A 15,899-nucleotide genomic window follows, 5' to 3' on the forward strand; every position below is an offset into this window, starting at 1 on the left:
GATAAACCACCACGGGCCTCCTAAGTTGCCGATGGGTTCGCCAAACAAAAGTTTCTGAGACACTTGATGAAGAAGATGATAAGTGGAGCTCAGAAGGTATCGGCCAAGAGGGAACCTTACACCATTAGCCAAGAGTTCAGCCGCGGGGAGGAAGGCGTTGGTTGGTCCTACTGATCGACCATAGAAGATAAATTTTTCTAGCCACATATTCAAGAATGTGGCATGTTCCCTCTGGTTAACTGTCCCGGTTCTCTGGCATTCTTGAATGTATCCCGTCCAACCGCCGATGTTGCGGGTATTCACCCTATATTCAGATTTTCTTCCATAGATGGAGCCTTCATCGGCAGTTGAAATATCCAAGCCAGTGAGCATGTAGACATCGGCAAGTGTGGGAGTAGCTGGGCCATGTCCAAACATAAAAGTGTTTGTTGTGTCTGACCAGAAGTAAGCAGCTGCAATCATCATTGACTCGTTCTTTTGCATATCGGCAATGGATAGCTTAATGCATTGGTCTAGCTTCCGTTCTGCCCAGTGTACTTGCATCGACCTATTGACCCTCAAGTACCATTCTTTCCACCCTTTGGTGGTTTTGGGCCAAGATCGGAATGTATCTTTCCATAAATTCAGAGAGAAATTTTGGGCTCTAAAAGGGATTCTGTTAACCTCTGCATTAATCAGATCAGTTGGGTCTGGGTTGCCCATTGGTCCTAGGCATTGGACATGCGGCTGATCGGTTGGAATAACTAATTTGTTGTGCAGTTCCTAAGTTTAGAGGATCCGAAGAACAAAAGAAAAGAGAAAAAATTACCAACTGTATGAACTCGCAAAGACCAGAGGAATCAAGGTAAAAGGTAACGGAAGTGGAACGAACCGCAGGGACGTCGAAGTTGATTGCCATTATCTTGAGGTAGATGGGGGCATGAGCCGGAGACTCGAGGTTGACGCTGGAGAAAAGTTCTTATTGGTTGAGGTCGCGCAGTTGTTCGTCGGAGTCGCCGCCGGAAAGAGAGAATGTCAAAGATTGGAGTCTGAGGGTAGAAGACGAGCGTTCTGGAGAAATCTATTTATAAGCCGCTTGGAGTAGGGGTATTCTGGACTTATCTCTATGCCACGCGCATGTAGGTCGAGGTGGTTCAGATGGATATGGTAACTGTTCGCACGATAATCAAGGGATTGTACAGATGATTTGATGGCAAGTAATCATGACTTGGAAGAGATCTCGGTACAGGATATTTTAATTCTGAAAATGGCGGCATTATTATGTTAGGACCTTGCCGATGGATTATTGTTTCGGTATCTTAACCATAATCAGGGCAAGAGTGGTTGGTAATTGTGCAATATTTACTGAGGTGCGTGAATCAGGATTAGATTTGATTAGATTTGATAACAGATCAAGTTTTGGCTTGAAGGATGAGTTACGGTAATTGGGCGAAGGCAAACGTTATCTGGAGTAAATTTTGGAGCATTAATGGTTTTATACTCCAAAATTGGGGGGCATGTGTTGACACCGTTTTTTGCACGTGTCAAAATGATCAGAGTGGGCTAATCGGCAGGAGGAAAGTTACTGTATACGATGATAGCCGATGAAAATCAGCTTGTAAAGATGGTTGCCGATGAATGGTGGTGATCGATGGAAAGGTTGATTTAGACTCGGGCGTTGCCGATAAGGTTGGAGATGTTATTGTCGATGCCGATGAAGGAAGGCTTGAAGACTACTGCCGATGAAACAGGAAGTATGCCGATGGAAAGGAGGTCGGTGAGATTTCCATCGTAATTGAGGCGGACAGGGAAATAGATAGGAGTTGATTTCCTTTTCTATATTTGTTAGAGTATGATTCATGTAAGAGTCACGTGTTTCCTTAGATATGGACTTGGTGTCCTGGTTGTATTTGGTTATGTCTCTTTAGATCAGGGTATAAATATAGATTGAGGGGCAATGTAATAAAAAATCAATCAATATCAAAACCAATTTTTACTCCTATTTGCATCTACTTACTTTTCGGTGACTTCGTCAATTTGCATATTTTTTCCTTTTTACGAGTTCTCATTGATTCGGCGAGTTGCATAGCTTCAGTGCGACCTTCGACGATTCTCGAGTTCCGTGTGAGTACCTCTTGGCCGTGACTTCCGGGCGTATCGCTGTTGTCAGGACCAAAGTGCTCGTATCTTCATCCTTGTCGATTAACAGGTCAAATCGACTGGCACGCTTTGGATATCGATTCGGGTATTAGCCCTTTGTGTTTGCAGATCCACTTTTGCATCAACAGCAACAAGCCGACCAGGAGATGCGGTTTACTAAGGATCCATTTCTTCGTGAGTGGAAAAAGGTTGGGGATCTCGACCCGGCCAGAATAAGCGAGAACGAGCACACAGTGGTTATGGGTCATGATCATGACTTGTTTGTGGGCAAGACCGAGGCTGAAATAGCCAAAATTAGAGTGAAGGAGCAAGACAAGCAGGAAGTTGCAGTGGCCACCTACATAGGAAACATGTTTCTTCAGTACCAAGGCAAGAGAGTTATATGTGCACCATACATGTTGAAGTATGTGTTGGTTGTAAACTCCCATAATAATTTTTATTTACAATGTTATTACTGTCTTAACACATGACTTCATTAAATCCGTGCAGGGGCCATTGGGTCTATATGTACATTTGGCTCTACAATGCACAGAATTTGGTCCTTGACTCCGCAGATTTCTCACTGGGCAGTTATCCGAAATTCATCGATCTTTTACAACAGTAAGTCAAGATTTGCATGCGTGCTTTTCAACATTTCTATATTATCTACGCGAGTTTGAAAATGACTTGGTGAATTCATTCGAGCTCTGCAGGGCATACAAGTGGTATAAGCTCCATGGTGGACGGTACGATTTAAAAAAACCCGGAAAACCGCTGACCGCGCGGAATAAATATCCGGTAAATTTTAAATAAGCATACATATATTTGCTTTGTATATATGTACATGTAGCAACTATGTAACCACTTGCCAATTCTTATATAGTGCCACAAGCAACTACCAGGATCGGTGCACTGTGGGTACTATGTGTGCGAGTTCCTCAGACAAAATGGGAGATACACCAACAACCCTAAGAAAGTAAGTAATAGTCATATGTGAAGTTTTTTCATTACTGATGCCTTCTCCGTATTGGTTAGTTGTAAATCTTATTATTTTTGCAGGTATACAGGTGCATTCCCATCGATAAACGCCTCGACCATGGAGAGCTCATGAACATTTGCGAGGACTTTAGCCGGTTCATCATGAAAGAAATAATTCATTTTGATGGGAAGTATTTTGATCTAGAGTCGGAATTAGCTCAACCACAGTACTGAGATCTCGTAGATGTTGCTAGGCTAGAGCTGCACCACGAAGATTATTAGATGGGACTTAGCTATGAGTGGAAAAAACTGTATTGTAACATTATTATTAGGGTGTGATGACTATGGTAGATTGTAATAAATATTGCTTTTTTCATGCATGCAAATATAATTTTATGTGATTATGGGTTCGATGCAATTTTTAAAAATAAAAACAATTCACTAGCGGGAAATATGTGGCGCCAAAATTTGAATTTTTAAACACAATACACTGGCGCCTCTCGTAACAAACTGCCTCTAAAAATCTAATTCCACAAGCGTCGGCTTTATGTGAACCGTCTGTGTAAAATATGTTACACTGACAGTTCACTTAAGAAAACTGTTTGTGTTAATCTAATTAACACTAGCGGTTGCTTTCACCAACCATCAGTGTAAATCTAATTAACACTAGCGGTCGCGTTAAGGCAGCCGCCAGTAAAAATCTGTTAATACTGGCGCATCCAAAGTAACCACCTGTAGTATTGTTGATTTATACTGGCTTTTCACACCGGCGGTGGGATTAAACACCAGTAGAAATGGCTCTAAAACCGCCAGTGCTGGGCTCCGCTGTACCAGTGAACCGCACATCAGAACGAAATGATTCTTTTGAGATCGTAGAAAAACAAAAGATTGAACTTACATGTTTATTGGTCCATATATATGTGTGTTGCTTGACTACTGATTACTAAAAATAACTAATGACTAGCTACCAGTACCAAGCATCTATGTGACAATGTGAGGCACATTGCTAGCTAGTCTAGGTACATGACCACCCTTCAATCTGCCGATCGTTGCTCCTTGGGCTGAATTTGTTGGCAAGCGCCAAGTTGTGTGACTGCTAGTTGGAGTTGAGATTGCTCTTGCGTAACTTGCGCTCGTCAGAAAGTTTCTTGGCGAAGTGCGCTAGCGCCTCTGCATTTGTGCCCTCGCCGCCACAGGGCTCGTACACCCCAGTGTCGATGTTGACTCTGGCCACTGGCTTCTTGAGCAGGTCCTGGCCGATCCCGATCAGAGACTCCATGTTGTCCTTGGTCGCAATGTCCACTGACGATGTGTTCCCAGTCAAAGTGTCATCCTACATACATTCGTCCAGTAGCATCGAACATCGATGATCATCGATTTTATATCCAGAACATCTTATGCTTGAAAGAGAAGGTGTATCCTATTTACCTGAATGCGAAGGTAGTTCTTCTCACAGTGGAGGGCCTGAAAGAGCACGGCCGCATGGATGTCAACCATGTCAGAACTGGCATGGGAGAAGATGTCGATGATCGGAGTGAATCCGCCGTTGTAGAGCCACTGAATGAGGCCCCATTTCGCGCACTGCGGCGCGGTGTACTTCTCCGCCTGCTTGGCCGACCCAGTCCCGACGGAGATGATGAGGTAGTTGGTGTACTCGGTGGGCCTGCCGGCGTTGAAGTCCGGGTTCCGGCGGAGCACCTCCTTGGTGAGCATGGACATGGCGACCATGGTGGGGTTGTTGGCCGCGACGCCGCCGTCGACGAGGTGGTACTCCCGGGACCTGCCATCGGCGGCCTCGGTCTTGAAGAAGTGCGCGGGGAAGTAGGTGGGCGCCGCCGACGTGCTGATACAGATGTCGGAGAGGTGCGCGTTCTTGAGGGCGTCGTTCTTGGCCTCGTACGTGGAGAAGATGATGGGCTGCAGGTACTTGACGTCGAACGCCGGCACGATGATGTTGGTGACCGTGTCCGCCACCTTGATGTCGTGCGTGAGGCTCTTGATCTTGTCGTGCAGGAACACGCCGTCGTACTTGGGACCCCTTACTGAACCGAGCAGATTCGCCACCGGCGTCAGGAACCCGGCCCTGCAGTGCACCACCATCACCACAGTATAAATTCGCCTGTCCCGTTAGGTAGCAAGAGTTGGTGGATAGATGCCAATGCCATGCGACTTGTTGTAAGGGACACGACAGGAGGTGACGAGGAACAGGTGCATCAATGAAAGTGACAGCCACCAAAGGAAAAGGAAGAACACATGGATGAACAGAACGGCGTTTCTATACTTTTTCTGTGGGAAGATGTTGGGCCCGTTCTCGAGGTAGAACGTATTGAGGTCCTTGGCGGTGAACAGCGGCCGGTTGTTCTCGTCCGGCGCCGCCAGCATCGACGTCAGCAGCGCGCCGGTGCTCGTCCCGGCGATCACGTCGAAGTAGTCGGCGATCCGAGCATCTGGGCCGTCCAGCTCCTGGAGCTTCCCCTCGAGGTATGCGATGATGGTCGCTGGGATGAGGCCGCGGATGCCGCCGCCATCGATGCTCAGAATCGTGATGAGCTTCCCTGTCGACGGTGGCGGCTGCGGCACGGTAGCGCAGTTGGCCGTGCCGTTGCTCTCCATGTGTCTGAAACTTAACTGGACAAGGAGATCGATCTAGTAGCTAGACTAGAAGCAAGAGAATCCAAGGAAGGAGTGCTCTGGATGACTGGATCCGCGGGCTCTGGCAAGCTATTTATATATTCCTAAGATGGCCACAACTCACGAGAGAGTATGAATGGTGAAAATTTCACGTTTTTTATACGTAAGAATTATTAATTTCTCTCTTTCTTGTCACATACGCCGGCAGCAGTGATATAGGACTTTCTCCCTTTCCTCGCATGCTTTTCCCATGTTTCATGTCTTCAAGTTCCTATTTGGATGAGAAGGAAGTGCCACGGAATATCCATGATTGCTTCCGATGTGGACGATGGTCACCGGCCGGTAGTATTGTAATGGTCCAAAGTTTCGCCCATGAGTTTCTTACACGCGTGCAGCATAAAAACTAAACCTTTGTTAGGTTTCCGTACTCGCGTTGGATAAAAAGTGACAACTCAATTGCCCCGTTCACTGGTCTGAAACTTGGCTGAAACTGACTGATTTTATGAGAGAGAAACACTGTAGCGGTCGGTTGATGAACCGTGTTCGCTGAGGAGGATTAGCCGGCTGGCCTGGTTTTACCAGACCAGCGAACGCGAATGTTTATATTTCTTGGACAAAAAAGGTAGAGTATATATATACGGTGCTATTTATTTTTGCAAGGACTATTTCAAGATACGTACAGTACATAAGCAACATCTAGAACACTGCTAGCGTACGTACTCGCACATTGAGAAGCTGACTTTTTTTTTTTTTTTTGGAAACAGAGAAGCTGACTTGATAACAACACACAACGAGGGGGATTTCCCTAACGTTTCCGCAAGTCGACTGTACTAGTATTAACAATCTTGCCACTTGCTACTAAGGATGAAAACGGAACGGAAATATCCCGAACCGAACCGCATCGTTTTTTTATATTTAATCCGATCGAATCCGCATTTTCTTGTCCGACTTTACCGTTTTCGCTTTCGCATTTCAGATGTTTCGTATTTCAAATGTAAAAGTAGAAAACGGTTTAGACATTTTTCCTACCGTTTTCTACTTTTCTACTTTTAATTTGAAATATTCCGAATTGAAAATTCGGTTTAAACCGAATTTGACCAACTGCACAGGTCATACAGCCCAATTACAGGTTGTTCACCACGCAGCTGTGTTCTTTCTACTGGTGGCCAGCTGCCCTCTCTTATAGACGGCGCTCAGCCTCGTCTCTCTTCACCTCATGAGATGGTGCTAAATGTCAGGAAACCGGCAGCATCTACACGAAAGCCCACCTGGGCCATAGCCCATCAAACTCATCGGTTTAACCCCCACCTACAAAGTCAATCATTTGATAGTTTTTGCATCACCCGAATAAATCTTTGTTACTCAAAAGAAAAATCTGAATAAATCTTTAAAATAAAATACTACATCTATTCTAAAAAGATTAATAAAATTATTCTGACTCAGTTTGAGTTCATGTTTCTATAATATGCACTTGTTAATTATTATATGCACTTGAACTTGATCATGTATGCACTTAGTCATGCACTTGGTCTACGGGTCGGTATTCCGTATTGAGTTTTCGTATACCGACCGTGTTCGATATAATTCCGCTCGAATTGTTTCGTTTTCGAAATTCTCGATATTCCGTAAGTTCGTGTTCGTTTTCGTGTTCGGTTTGTCCGCTTTCGTTTTCGTTTTCGTATTCAAATGTAAAAGTAGAAAACGGTTGAGGAGTTCTCCGTTCGATTCCGTCCGTTTTCATCCTTACTTGCTACAACAGCCTGTATTAGAAAACAGTACTGGGACAGCTTGTTAGTATAAAATGTGATTATTAATAAAAACTGTATCTTTCGCCCTATATTTGCTTATGTAGAATTGCGATATTCCATAAAGCTAAGTGGCATCAAAACAAGGTTAACTGCCGTCTAAGAACATGCACATAATCCGCACATGTCAAGTGGCACTGGTTGAGAAAATCCTACTGTTAAATTTATCTAGTTTGAACCACTACGCCATATTGTATTTGTAGGGTCGGCTCCAGATGGTCTGTAGCATCGGTTTTTGTAGCCACTCCTATTAAATCGTGACTATAAATCACCGATTTATAGGGGCGGTTGGTCAGCCACCGATACAAATCGATTTGTAGAAATCACGAAAAAGGGGCAAAAAAAAATAGCAATTTTTTTTTATCTGAGGAGGTCCCCACCGGCTGCGACACACCCACTCACTACCGGAGACTGGCTCTTTGCCGAGTGCCAAGTGGTTTGCCGAGTGTTGTTTTTCGGGCACTCGGCAAAGACGCCTTTGCCGAGTGTTTTTTTTGACACTCGGCAAAGAAGCTCTTTGCCGAGTGTTTTTTTTGACACTAGGCAAAGAGCTTCTTTGCCGAGTGTTTTTTTTACACTCGGCAAAGAAAATTTCAAAGCATATTTTGAAGCTGTAAATTAATTCAAATGAAAAAGTTTTCAACTATAAAGTTGTACAACTCATCAAGATGTACAATGTTTGTTTTGGTCTTTTCTTCATATGACAAAGTGAAAGTAAATTTGTTCACAAATCTAACATATCTCTCTTGTAGTTTATGAAACTACAAGAGAGATATATAAGATTTGTGAACAATGTTAGAACGACCATGTCGGATGAACAGATAATCAAACAACCAAAATAAACTTTGTAGATCTCAAAAAGTTATGAAACATTGTATTTGGCAACTTTTTGATTTGAAAACATCTTGTCATGCAAAACTGCGTTTGAATTTCAAAATTTTAAAATTCAAATTTTATAAACGACCTCGGATGGAAAAACTTTCTAAACTAAAAGTGTAGATCTCGAAAAGTTATGAAACTATGTAGTTTACAACTTTTTTATTTGAATTCGTTTAGGGCCTCAAACAAGCAATTTACACTCGGCAAAAAAAACTTCTTTGCCGAGTGTTTTTTTTTTTTGACACTCGGTAAAGAGCTTCTTTGCCGAGTGTTTTTTTTACACTCGGCAAAGAAAATTTCAAAGCTCATTTTAAAGCAGTAAATTAATTCAAATGAAAAAGTTTTCAACTACAAAGCTGTATAACTCATCAAGATGTACAATGTTTGTTTTGGTCTTTTCTTCATATGACAAAGTGAAAATAAATTTGTTCACAAATCTAACATATCTCTATTGTAGTTTATGAAACTACAAGAGAGATATATAAGATTTATGAACAATGTTAGAACGACCATGTCGGATGAACAGATGACCAAACAACCAAAATAAACTTTGTAGATCTCGAAAAGTTATGAAACTTTGTAATTGGCAACTTTTTGATTTGAAATCATCTTGTCATGCAAAACTGTGTTTGAATTTCAAAATTTTAAAATTCGAACTTTTCAAACGACCTTGGATGGAAAAACAACCAAAATAAACTATGTAGATCTCGAAAAGTTATGAAACATTATAGTTGGCAACTTTTTGATTTGAAAACATCTTGTCATGCAAAACTACGTTTGAATTTCCAAATTTTAAAATTTAAATTTTATAAACGACCTCGGATGGAAAAACTTCCTAAACTAAAAGTGTAGATCTCAAAAAGTTATGAAACTTTGTAGTTTACAACTTTTTTATTTGTAATGGTCCAAAGTTTCGCCCTGATTTCTTACACGCGTGCAGCATAAAAACTAAACCTTTGTTAGGTTTCCGTACTCGCGTTGGATAAAAAGTGACAACTCAATGTTTATATTTCTTGGACAAAAAAGGTAGAGTATATATATACGGTGCTGTTTATTTTTGCAAGGACTATTTCAAGATACGTACAGTACATAAGCAACATCTAGGACACTGCTAGCGTACGTACTCGCACATTGAGAAGCTGACTTCTTTTTTTTTTTTTTTGGAAACAGAGAAGCTGACTTGATAACAACACACAACGAGGGGGATTTCCCTAACGTTTCCGCAAGTCGACTGTACTAGTATTAACAATCTTGCCACTTGCTACAACAGCCTGTACTAGAAAACAGTACTAGGACAGCTCGTTAGTATAAATGTGATTATTAATAAAAACTGTATCTTTCGCCCTATATTTGCTTATGTAGAATTGTGATATTCCATAAAGCTAAGTGGCATCAAAACGAGGTTAACTGCCGTCTAAGAACATGCACATAATCCGCACATGTCAAGTGGCACTGGTTGAGAAAATCCTACTGTTAAATTTATCTAGTTTGAACAGCAGATTTGTGCTGACTCGTGAGGCTACACGTTGCGGATTGCCATGATTGGCTCTGCATGTTGCACTGTTATGGTATAAACTTTTCATGCATATCCATGAATTCCAGCTCAACGTTTTTGTCGCATACACGAGCCTGAGGAGATGCCTCAGTTTTTCTTTAGGCAAGATGCATGAATAGGCTAATCAACTTGAAGGTTACTTTGAAGAGACGACTGATGAGAGCTTGACGACACAAACACAATGGCCTACTGGACTTAATTATGCTAGCTAGTATCATATTACCATCTAAATAATTGTGTTCTTGTCTCCTAGTTTGTCCTCTTTTAATAACTTGCTCTTTACTGACTACATTTAACATTTTTTGTCCTTGATTCGTGTAGCCTTTGGCCTCTCTAGATCATTATAGGTTAATTGATAGAACCGGTTCAAGGTTGCAAAACTCTTTGTGGGTTGGGTAGGTAAGACACACTGGAAAAACCTAAGGTATGTAGTTAGTATATGGTTTTTCTACTGAAGTTCACATACAAACCTGGAATTAAGGTCCCATTTGGCCGGGCTCCTTCAGGCTCCGGTTCCGCGATATAGTACCAGAGAAAAACGGTACAAATCATGGTTTTTTCTGGCTCCACGTTTAGTTTGTGTGGAGAGAGAAAAATGGTTTCTTGGAGGGGGGCTGACAACATCGCAACCACTCCCTGACGAATTAACGTTGGCGCAGTCTGGCGCCTGACCATCAGGGGCTATCTGCCGCTGTGCCACGTCCCCTCGGTGAGCCTTCTCGAGGCTTCCTTGGTGCTCAAGGAGCCTCACCAGCCCATAGGGGCCAACAAATGGGCCTAGAGCCCTCTACCCTTGGAGCTTGGGGAGCCCCTTGTCCTGATGCGTCATGCTCGTTGCATGACCCTGCCGAGGGAGTGACCTACAGCGCCTTGTGACCATTTAAACGGGCAAACGGTGCAGCATCTTTGTGCCTGTCTAGGTCAGGTGCCTGAGAGATTCCTGAGCCGGCTTCTGGTCGTGGCTCGGGACGTCGGTTGGTCGTGGCTCGGGACGTCGGTTGCCACCTGGGCAGTTGCCGGGACCTACAGAGCCTACGTTGTTTGGTAGCCTGGGGCTGTGGCCGAACCCCCAAGCCCCGAGCGACAGCTACGGGCGTGCTCGGGCTCACCCTGACTCCGGCAGAGCGTATGCGCGAGCTTACCCGATGGGTATAGCCCCCGAGCCCTTGAGCGATTCGTAGGATCTGTCGGGGGATCTGCCAATCTACTATCCCTTTTCCGGAGACTTAATATACTCATATGTTAGACTCTCGTCACTATGCAAAGAGAAAAAAACTATGAATTGGGATGGAAAACTATACATAGTAGTTGGGAACTATAGTTGATCATAAAAGCAGAAAGATTATAGAGTATCTATCTGTAATTGTGTTAGAAATCGAGCAAAAACAAATGAGATATTCAATTTGGATTAATTGTGGGTCCTAATTATGTCTGCTAAGATTCTAGACCGTATAGGAGCACAAGTTGATGAACTAGTTTAGCAGAATCGCTACCTATAAAGAAATAATTACTGTTATGTTATCAATGTGATCCAATTTCATTCATATTATTTATGTTTACTTATCTTTTAGGTAACCTCTTTCTATTTGTCTTCTCTATAGGTCTAGACTCAGTGTGTCTTTTGTTTGAGACGAATTGTAACTTAATATATACAACAAAAGTTTTGGAAAGCCTGCATCCCAGGAGATAAATTACCCTGTTGCTAGCTAGGCCAGAGCTAGCTTCATGTGCCTATGTAAGCTGACCAGCGTATTGCGCAAAAATTTTGCAACTTGGAGTTCTTACTAGTAAATTAGTCCTCCCTCGCTACGTGCCATGGGGGTTCTCATCATCATAGCTGGAAGGGAATCTTGTCCTTTAGTATATTTCTTAGGACCAAATGAGTTGGAACAGGCCAGGCGTAGGGCTGCTAGCCTCGTCGGAACTGGACAAGCTTATCTACACTCGACTGGGTGGATAAGCTTTATTTGCGAGGCTCCGTATCCCATCTTACTGTTATTAATTGGAGGTCCCAACAAAAAAAATGAAGAAAAAGAAAACACCCAACTGTGGAATCAACCTACCACAACGATCTCTCTCAATCGTGCCAATGCCAATTCTATACACGCGTGTAACTCTGGATTCAAATAAAAGTTATTTGTATGAATTAATTTTTTATTAGTACATATTAAATAAGAATTTATATTGCTTGAGTGTCTTAAAGTTATCCCGTGTGGGAGCACGGGTTGATAGACTAGTACAATTAATTTACAGCTAGGCTCAGTAATGTATACTCCCTCTGACCCAAATTAACTGTCATTTTTTATTTCCATGCCGTAAGTTTGACTCGATTTGTAGAAAATACGTGCAATATTTGTATCTTTAAATAAATTTATTAAAAAAACTAGATTCAAAGATCTTTTCAATGATACTAATTATGTTTCATAAATATTAATATTTTTTAATATATATTTTGTCAAAGATGTTTCTCGGAAAGCGAAAACAATAAATATTTTGGGACGGAGAGAATACTGAAGTACGTCGATGCTGTACGTACGCGTGTGGAGTTCTTATCCAAATTAACCAATTATACATATTAATTGGCCAATGGTCATGGGCAAATGGATATCGTACATACTCCTAAGTAAATCTGGAGAGGGTGTAGAATAGGGAATGCCTGGAAAATGTGGCAATGGGCCGGGTATATATAGTTGTCACCATCCAGGCGTGGCATGATGCTAACCATTGAAAGATGATGATGGGGACGTCCGAACCGCTGCTGCAAATAATGAATTGAAGGGTTGCTTACTACTACTCCGTATTTCAGCTTTTGCGCCATCAAATACACTGCACCACCAGGCAGCTAGCTAGCGCAGCCTGATGTCGATCAGTCAAGTCATGGATATGCCAAACTTGCATTCATATCGAAACTATATAAATAAATATATGATCTGTAGCTCTGTGTGAAGCAGACAGATATATACCGTGCCATTGTTATATATTGAGTGTCTGGACGCTGTGGATCACGTGGATGATAAACCTAATGGGACGCATCTTCCGGATTTCTCATCGACGACTTTTTCTGGGAACAGTCTTGTCAATTATATGTGAAAAACAAAGAGTATAAAGGAAGAATCAGGCATGCATAGATCTTTTCTGGGAACAGGCTGGTTCAATAGGATGGCCGTGGGTCATGCATGCATATGAATATGAATGGTGGCTAAATAAACTACATATAAAGGAAGAATCATGCGCGATCTGTTTGGATATATATCTGTGCAATGTTGGTGCAGCCTCTGTGTTTGTTTCGTTCTGTTTGGACTTGCACCAACTGCCTCCTACAAGTTTGTTGTTAATTATAGATCTTTCCCCGTCCAAAAAGAACATATCAAGGATAAACGTGAGATCCATGTATATCAACTCAGCATCTTTTCTGTATTTGTCCACTTCACATCAACAAGGCTCTATGTTGGCTACTGTATTTAATTACACCTGCATGCGTAATTAACTGAGCTAATTGTTTGTCACACCCGATTTTAAGGACAAAATCGAATGTAGAATCATATGTGTGTCAGAAATCCATCACACATATATGACGACAAATTTACAAAGTATCAAGCTCAGAGTTTATTACATATCGCATAATAATCCATACATGGAACAAATGTTTATCAATGTAGCAGAAACTGAAGCTCCAATCTTCAAGTAAAGCCTCCAAATTCCACATGGATGGTTGACTAGTGGATAAGCTTTATTTGCGAGGCTCCATATCCCATCTTACTGTTACTAATTGGAGGTCCCAATAGAGCCTCCACGTTAATCCTCACCAGATGTGCTAGAAAAAAGCTAGCCGCTCTAACTGCCCTCTCCAGATGTTACAGACAATACTCTCCGAGCAGATCACCGAGCTCCGCCATCGCCGTCCGTCTCGCCAAACAGGTCTATGTCGCCGGCTAGCTTTTTCGCTGCATCCTCCACCTCATCCTCCAGCTGCTGGGTCTCCGCCTCGCCCATCCCTTCAGCGAATCCGGCCCCTATTGCCTGAAGGTCAACAGATTGATAGTGGGACCGAACCACCGCAAGGGCATGCGTAATGGCGGTAACAACGGCGTCGCGGTTGAAGCTCTCCCACGCCGCCTTGCACCTCTAGATGATAATGTCTGAACTCGGCGGACTGCCATCGGGCTAAGGAGCCACCTCCAGGTCGACGCAGTCGAGCACCGGTTTAACCCGGCGACTACGGCGTCGAACTTCTCCCGTTGGGTCCTGGCCTCCTGCACCAGCACATCAAACTGTGCCTTGACCCTCCGATGGTAGACTGCAAGCATTACAAGGTTTCATCAAGCAAGGAAACTACTTCAGCAGTAACTCCAACCAGGAAGTACTCATCGTTTAGCTCCTCGGCCAGTTTGTCTGCTCGCCTTGTCTCCTTCGTCTTTTCCTCTCTGAGTTGTTCGACGGCTTGGCGCAGCTGGCTGATCTCTGCATCTTGCTCTGTGAGCACAACAGTCATCACCAAAGATATAACTATTTAGCAATAGAAAGCACATTCACCGATCTACAGTACCTGCTTCTGCTCGGATACGCTTCTGAGCTGCTTGGATTTTTGCTCCAGTTGCATGGAAGCACTTGCCAGCTGCTCAGACTTGCCATGCAGCTGTTCGGACGCAGCCGCCAGCTGCTCGGATAGGACGCCCTTCTGGTACTCCAAGTCCCGCGCGTTGGACTCAGCAAGGTCTCGCTCGCGCTGGGCCCTCTGGATGTTTTTCTCCATAAGGTTCATCGCCTCCTTAAGTTTTTCATTCGCCTCAGCGAGAGGCTCCATCCTTTTGATCAGCTGGTGGCGCTGCTCGGTAGTCCGAGTTATCCCCTGCAAGCGCACAATGGTTATGAAGAACTACGATCTCCAACATTAAAGATGAGGATCCCAGTTGCAGTACTGACCTTGATTTGCTTCATCACTCCTGCAAGGGCGGACTTCAGTCTCCTCATCTCCCTGGTGGTGTCCTCCTCCTCGACAACCACCACCTCGTCGCCGTGTTTGCGGAGGAGTCGGATGGCCTGGGGTCGAGACTCCTCACATTCAATCTCTTCCATCTCGTCCTCCTCCGCCGCGGCTGGAGGCACCACTAGGGGGTTCAATGGCCGGATAGCGGGTCCGACCATGCTCTATGATGCCTCGTGGGGCACCATCTGCTCCTCGAGCGTGACTGACCTCGCCGCCCTAGACTCAGGTGCAGCATCGACATCTCCCGCATTCACCGCTAAAGGCCTGGTGGCTTCCGCCATTGCCCCGGGCACCGTCGCCAACTCGTATGCCGTCGGCGCCAACTGTTCGCCGCCACCAATTTCACTAGTAGCAGCAGCTAACTCCTCTGCAGACCGCCGAGCACCCGGGGACTCTAGAATGGGGTCTACCGCCACCTCCTCCGCTCCGAGACCAGCCTTTGGTTGCTCGATAGTCTGGACAGGCGGGGTCGGATCCTCCGCACGCCTTGCACTACATCAGTTTAGCTCGTCAGTCGCCAAAAAAGCTAAGGAACGATGGCAAAGTAACTCCAAGACAAGGATACTTATGGTTTGGTCTGCCGGTACAATTTCTTGAACTAGTGGTGCCTACCAGAGCCCCCAGCCATGGCCTTAGGGTCGACGCCTGCATCTTGGGGTGGAGGTCCTGCGGTCTTTGCCGTTGGCCTTTCCTCCGCCCGCAGCTCCGGGGCTCCCCTCGCCCACTGCTCGGGGACTTCCTCCGCCTGTCGCTCCGAGGCTCCCCTTGCCTGCTGCTCGGGGACTTTCGTCGCTCGTTGTTGGGGAACTTCCTCCCCTCCCATCGATTGTTCCTCCACGCGCACGCTGCATGGAGGCGCCTTCGTGCTCGGTGGAGGAGCCACCGGAACGTCGTCGTCATCCGACCACTTGAACACCGCGGTCCTTCGTGTTTGAGTGGTCTGGTC

General features: G+C 44.3%; 2 protein-coding genes across 2 annotated transcripts; both read right to left on the minus strand.

Annotated features, from left to right (window-relative positions):
- Positions 1–3,962: 3,962 nt before the first annotated feature.
- LOC136482504 (patatin-like protein 1) lies at positions 3,963–5,781 on the minus strand. Its single transcript, XM_066479712.1, has 3 exons — positions 5,378–5,781; positions 4,525–5,179; positions 3,963–4,429 (listed from the first exon to the last, which is right to left on the minus strand). The coding sequence occupies exons 1-3, from the start codon at positions 5,707–5,709 to the stop codon at positions 4,193–4,195; spliced, it is 1,224 nt and encodes a 407-aa protein (XP_066335809.1). The 5' UTR covers positions 5,710–5,781; the 3' UTR covers positions 3,963–4,192.
- Positions 5,782–13,845: 8,064 nt separating this feature from the next.
- LOC136480470 (protein WEAK CHLOROPLAST MOVEMENT UNDER BLUE LIGHT-like 2) lies at positions 13,846–15,042 on the minus strand. The gene is made up of 5 exons (XM_066478000.1): positions 14,890–15,042; positions 14,513–14,815; positions 14,367–14,439; positions 14,187–14,263; positions 13,846–13,986 (listed from the first exon to the last, which is right to left on the minus strand). The coding sequence occupies exons 1-5, from the start codon at positions 15,040–15,042 to the stop codon at positions 13,846–13,848; spliced, it is 747 nt and encodes a 248-aa protein (XP_066334097.1).
- Between the last annotated feature and the right edge of the window lie 857 nt (positions 15,043–15,899).

The sequence above is a fragment of the Miscanthus floridulus genome, chromosome 9 (genome assembly GCF_019320115.1).
Source record: "Miscanthus floridulus cultivar M001 chromosome 9, ASM1932011v1, whole genome shotgun sequence".
In the NCBI taxonomy this organism is placed as follows: domain Eukaryota; kingdom Viridiplantae; phylum Streptophyta; class Magnoliopsida; order Poales; family Poaceae; genus Miscanthus; species Miscanthus floridulus.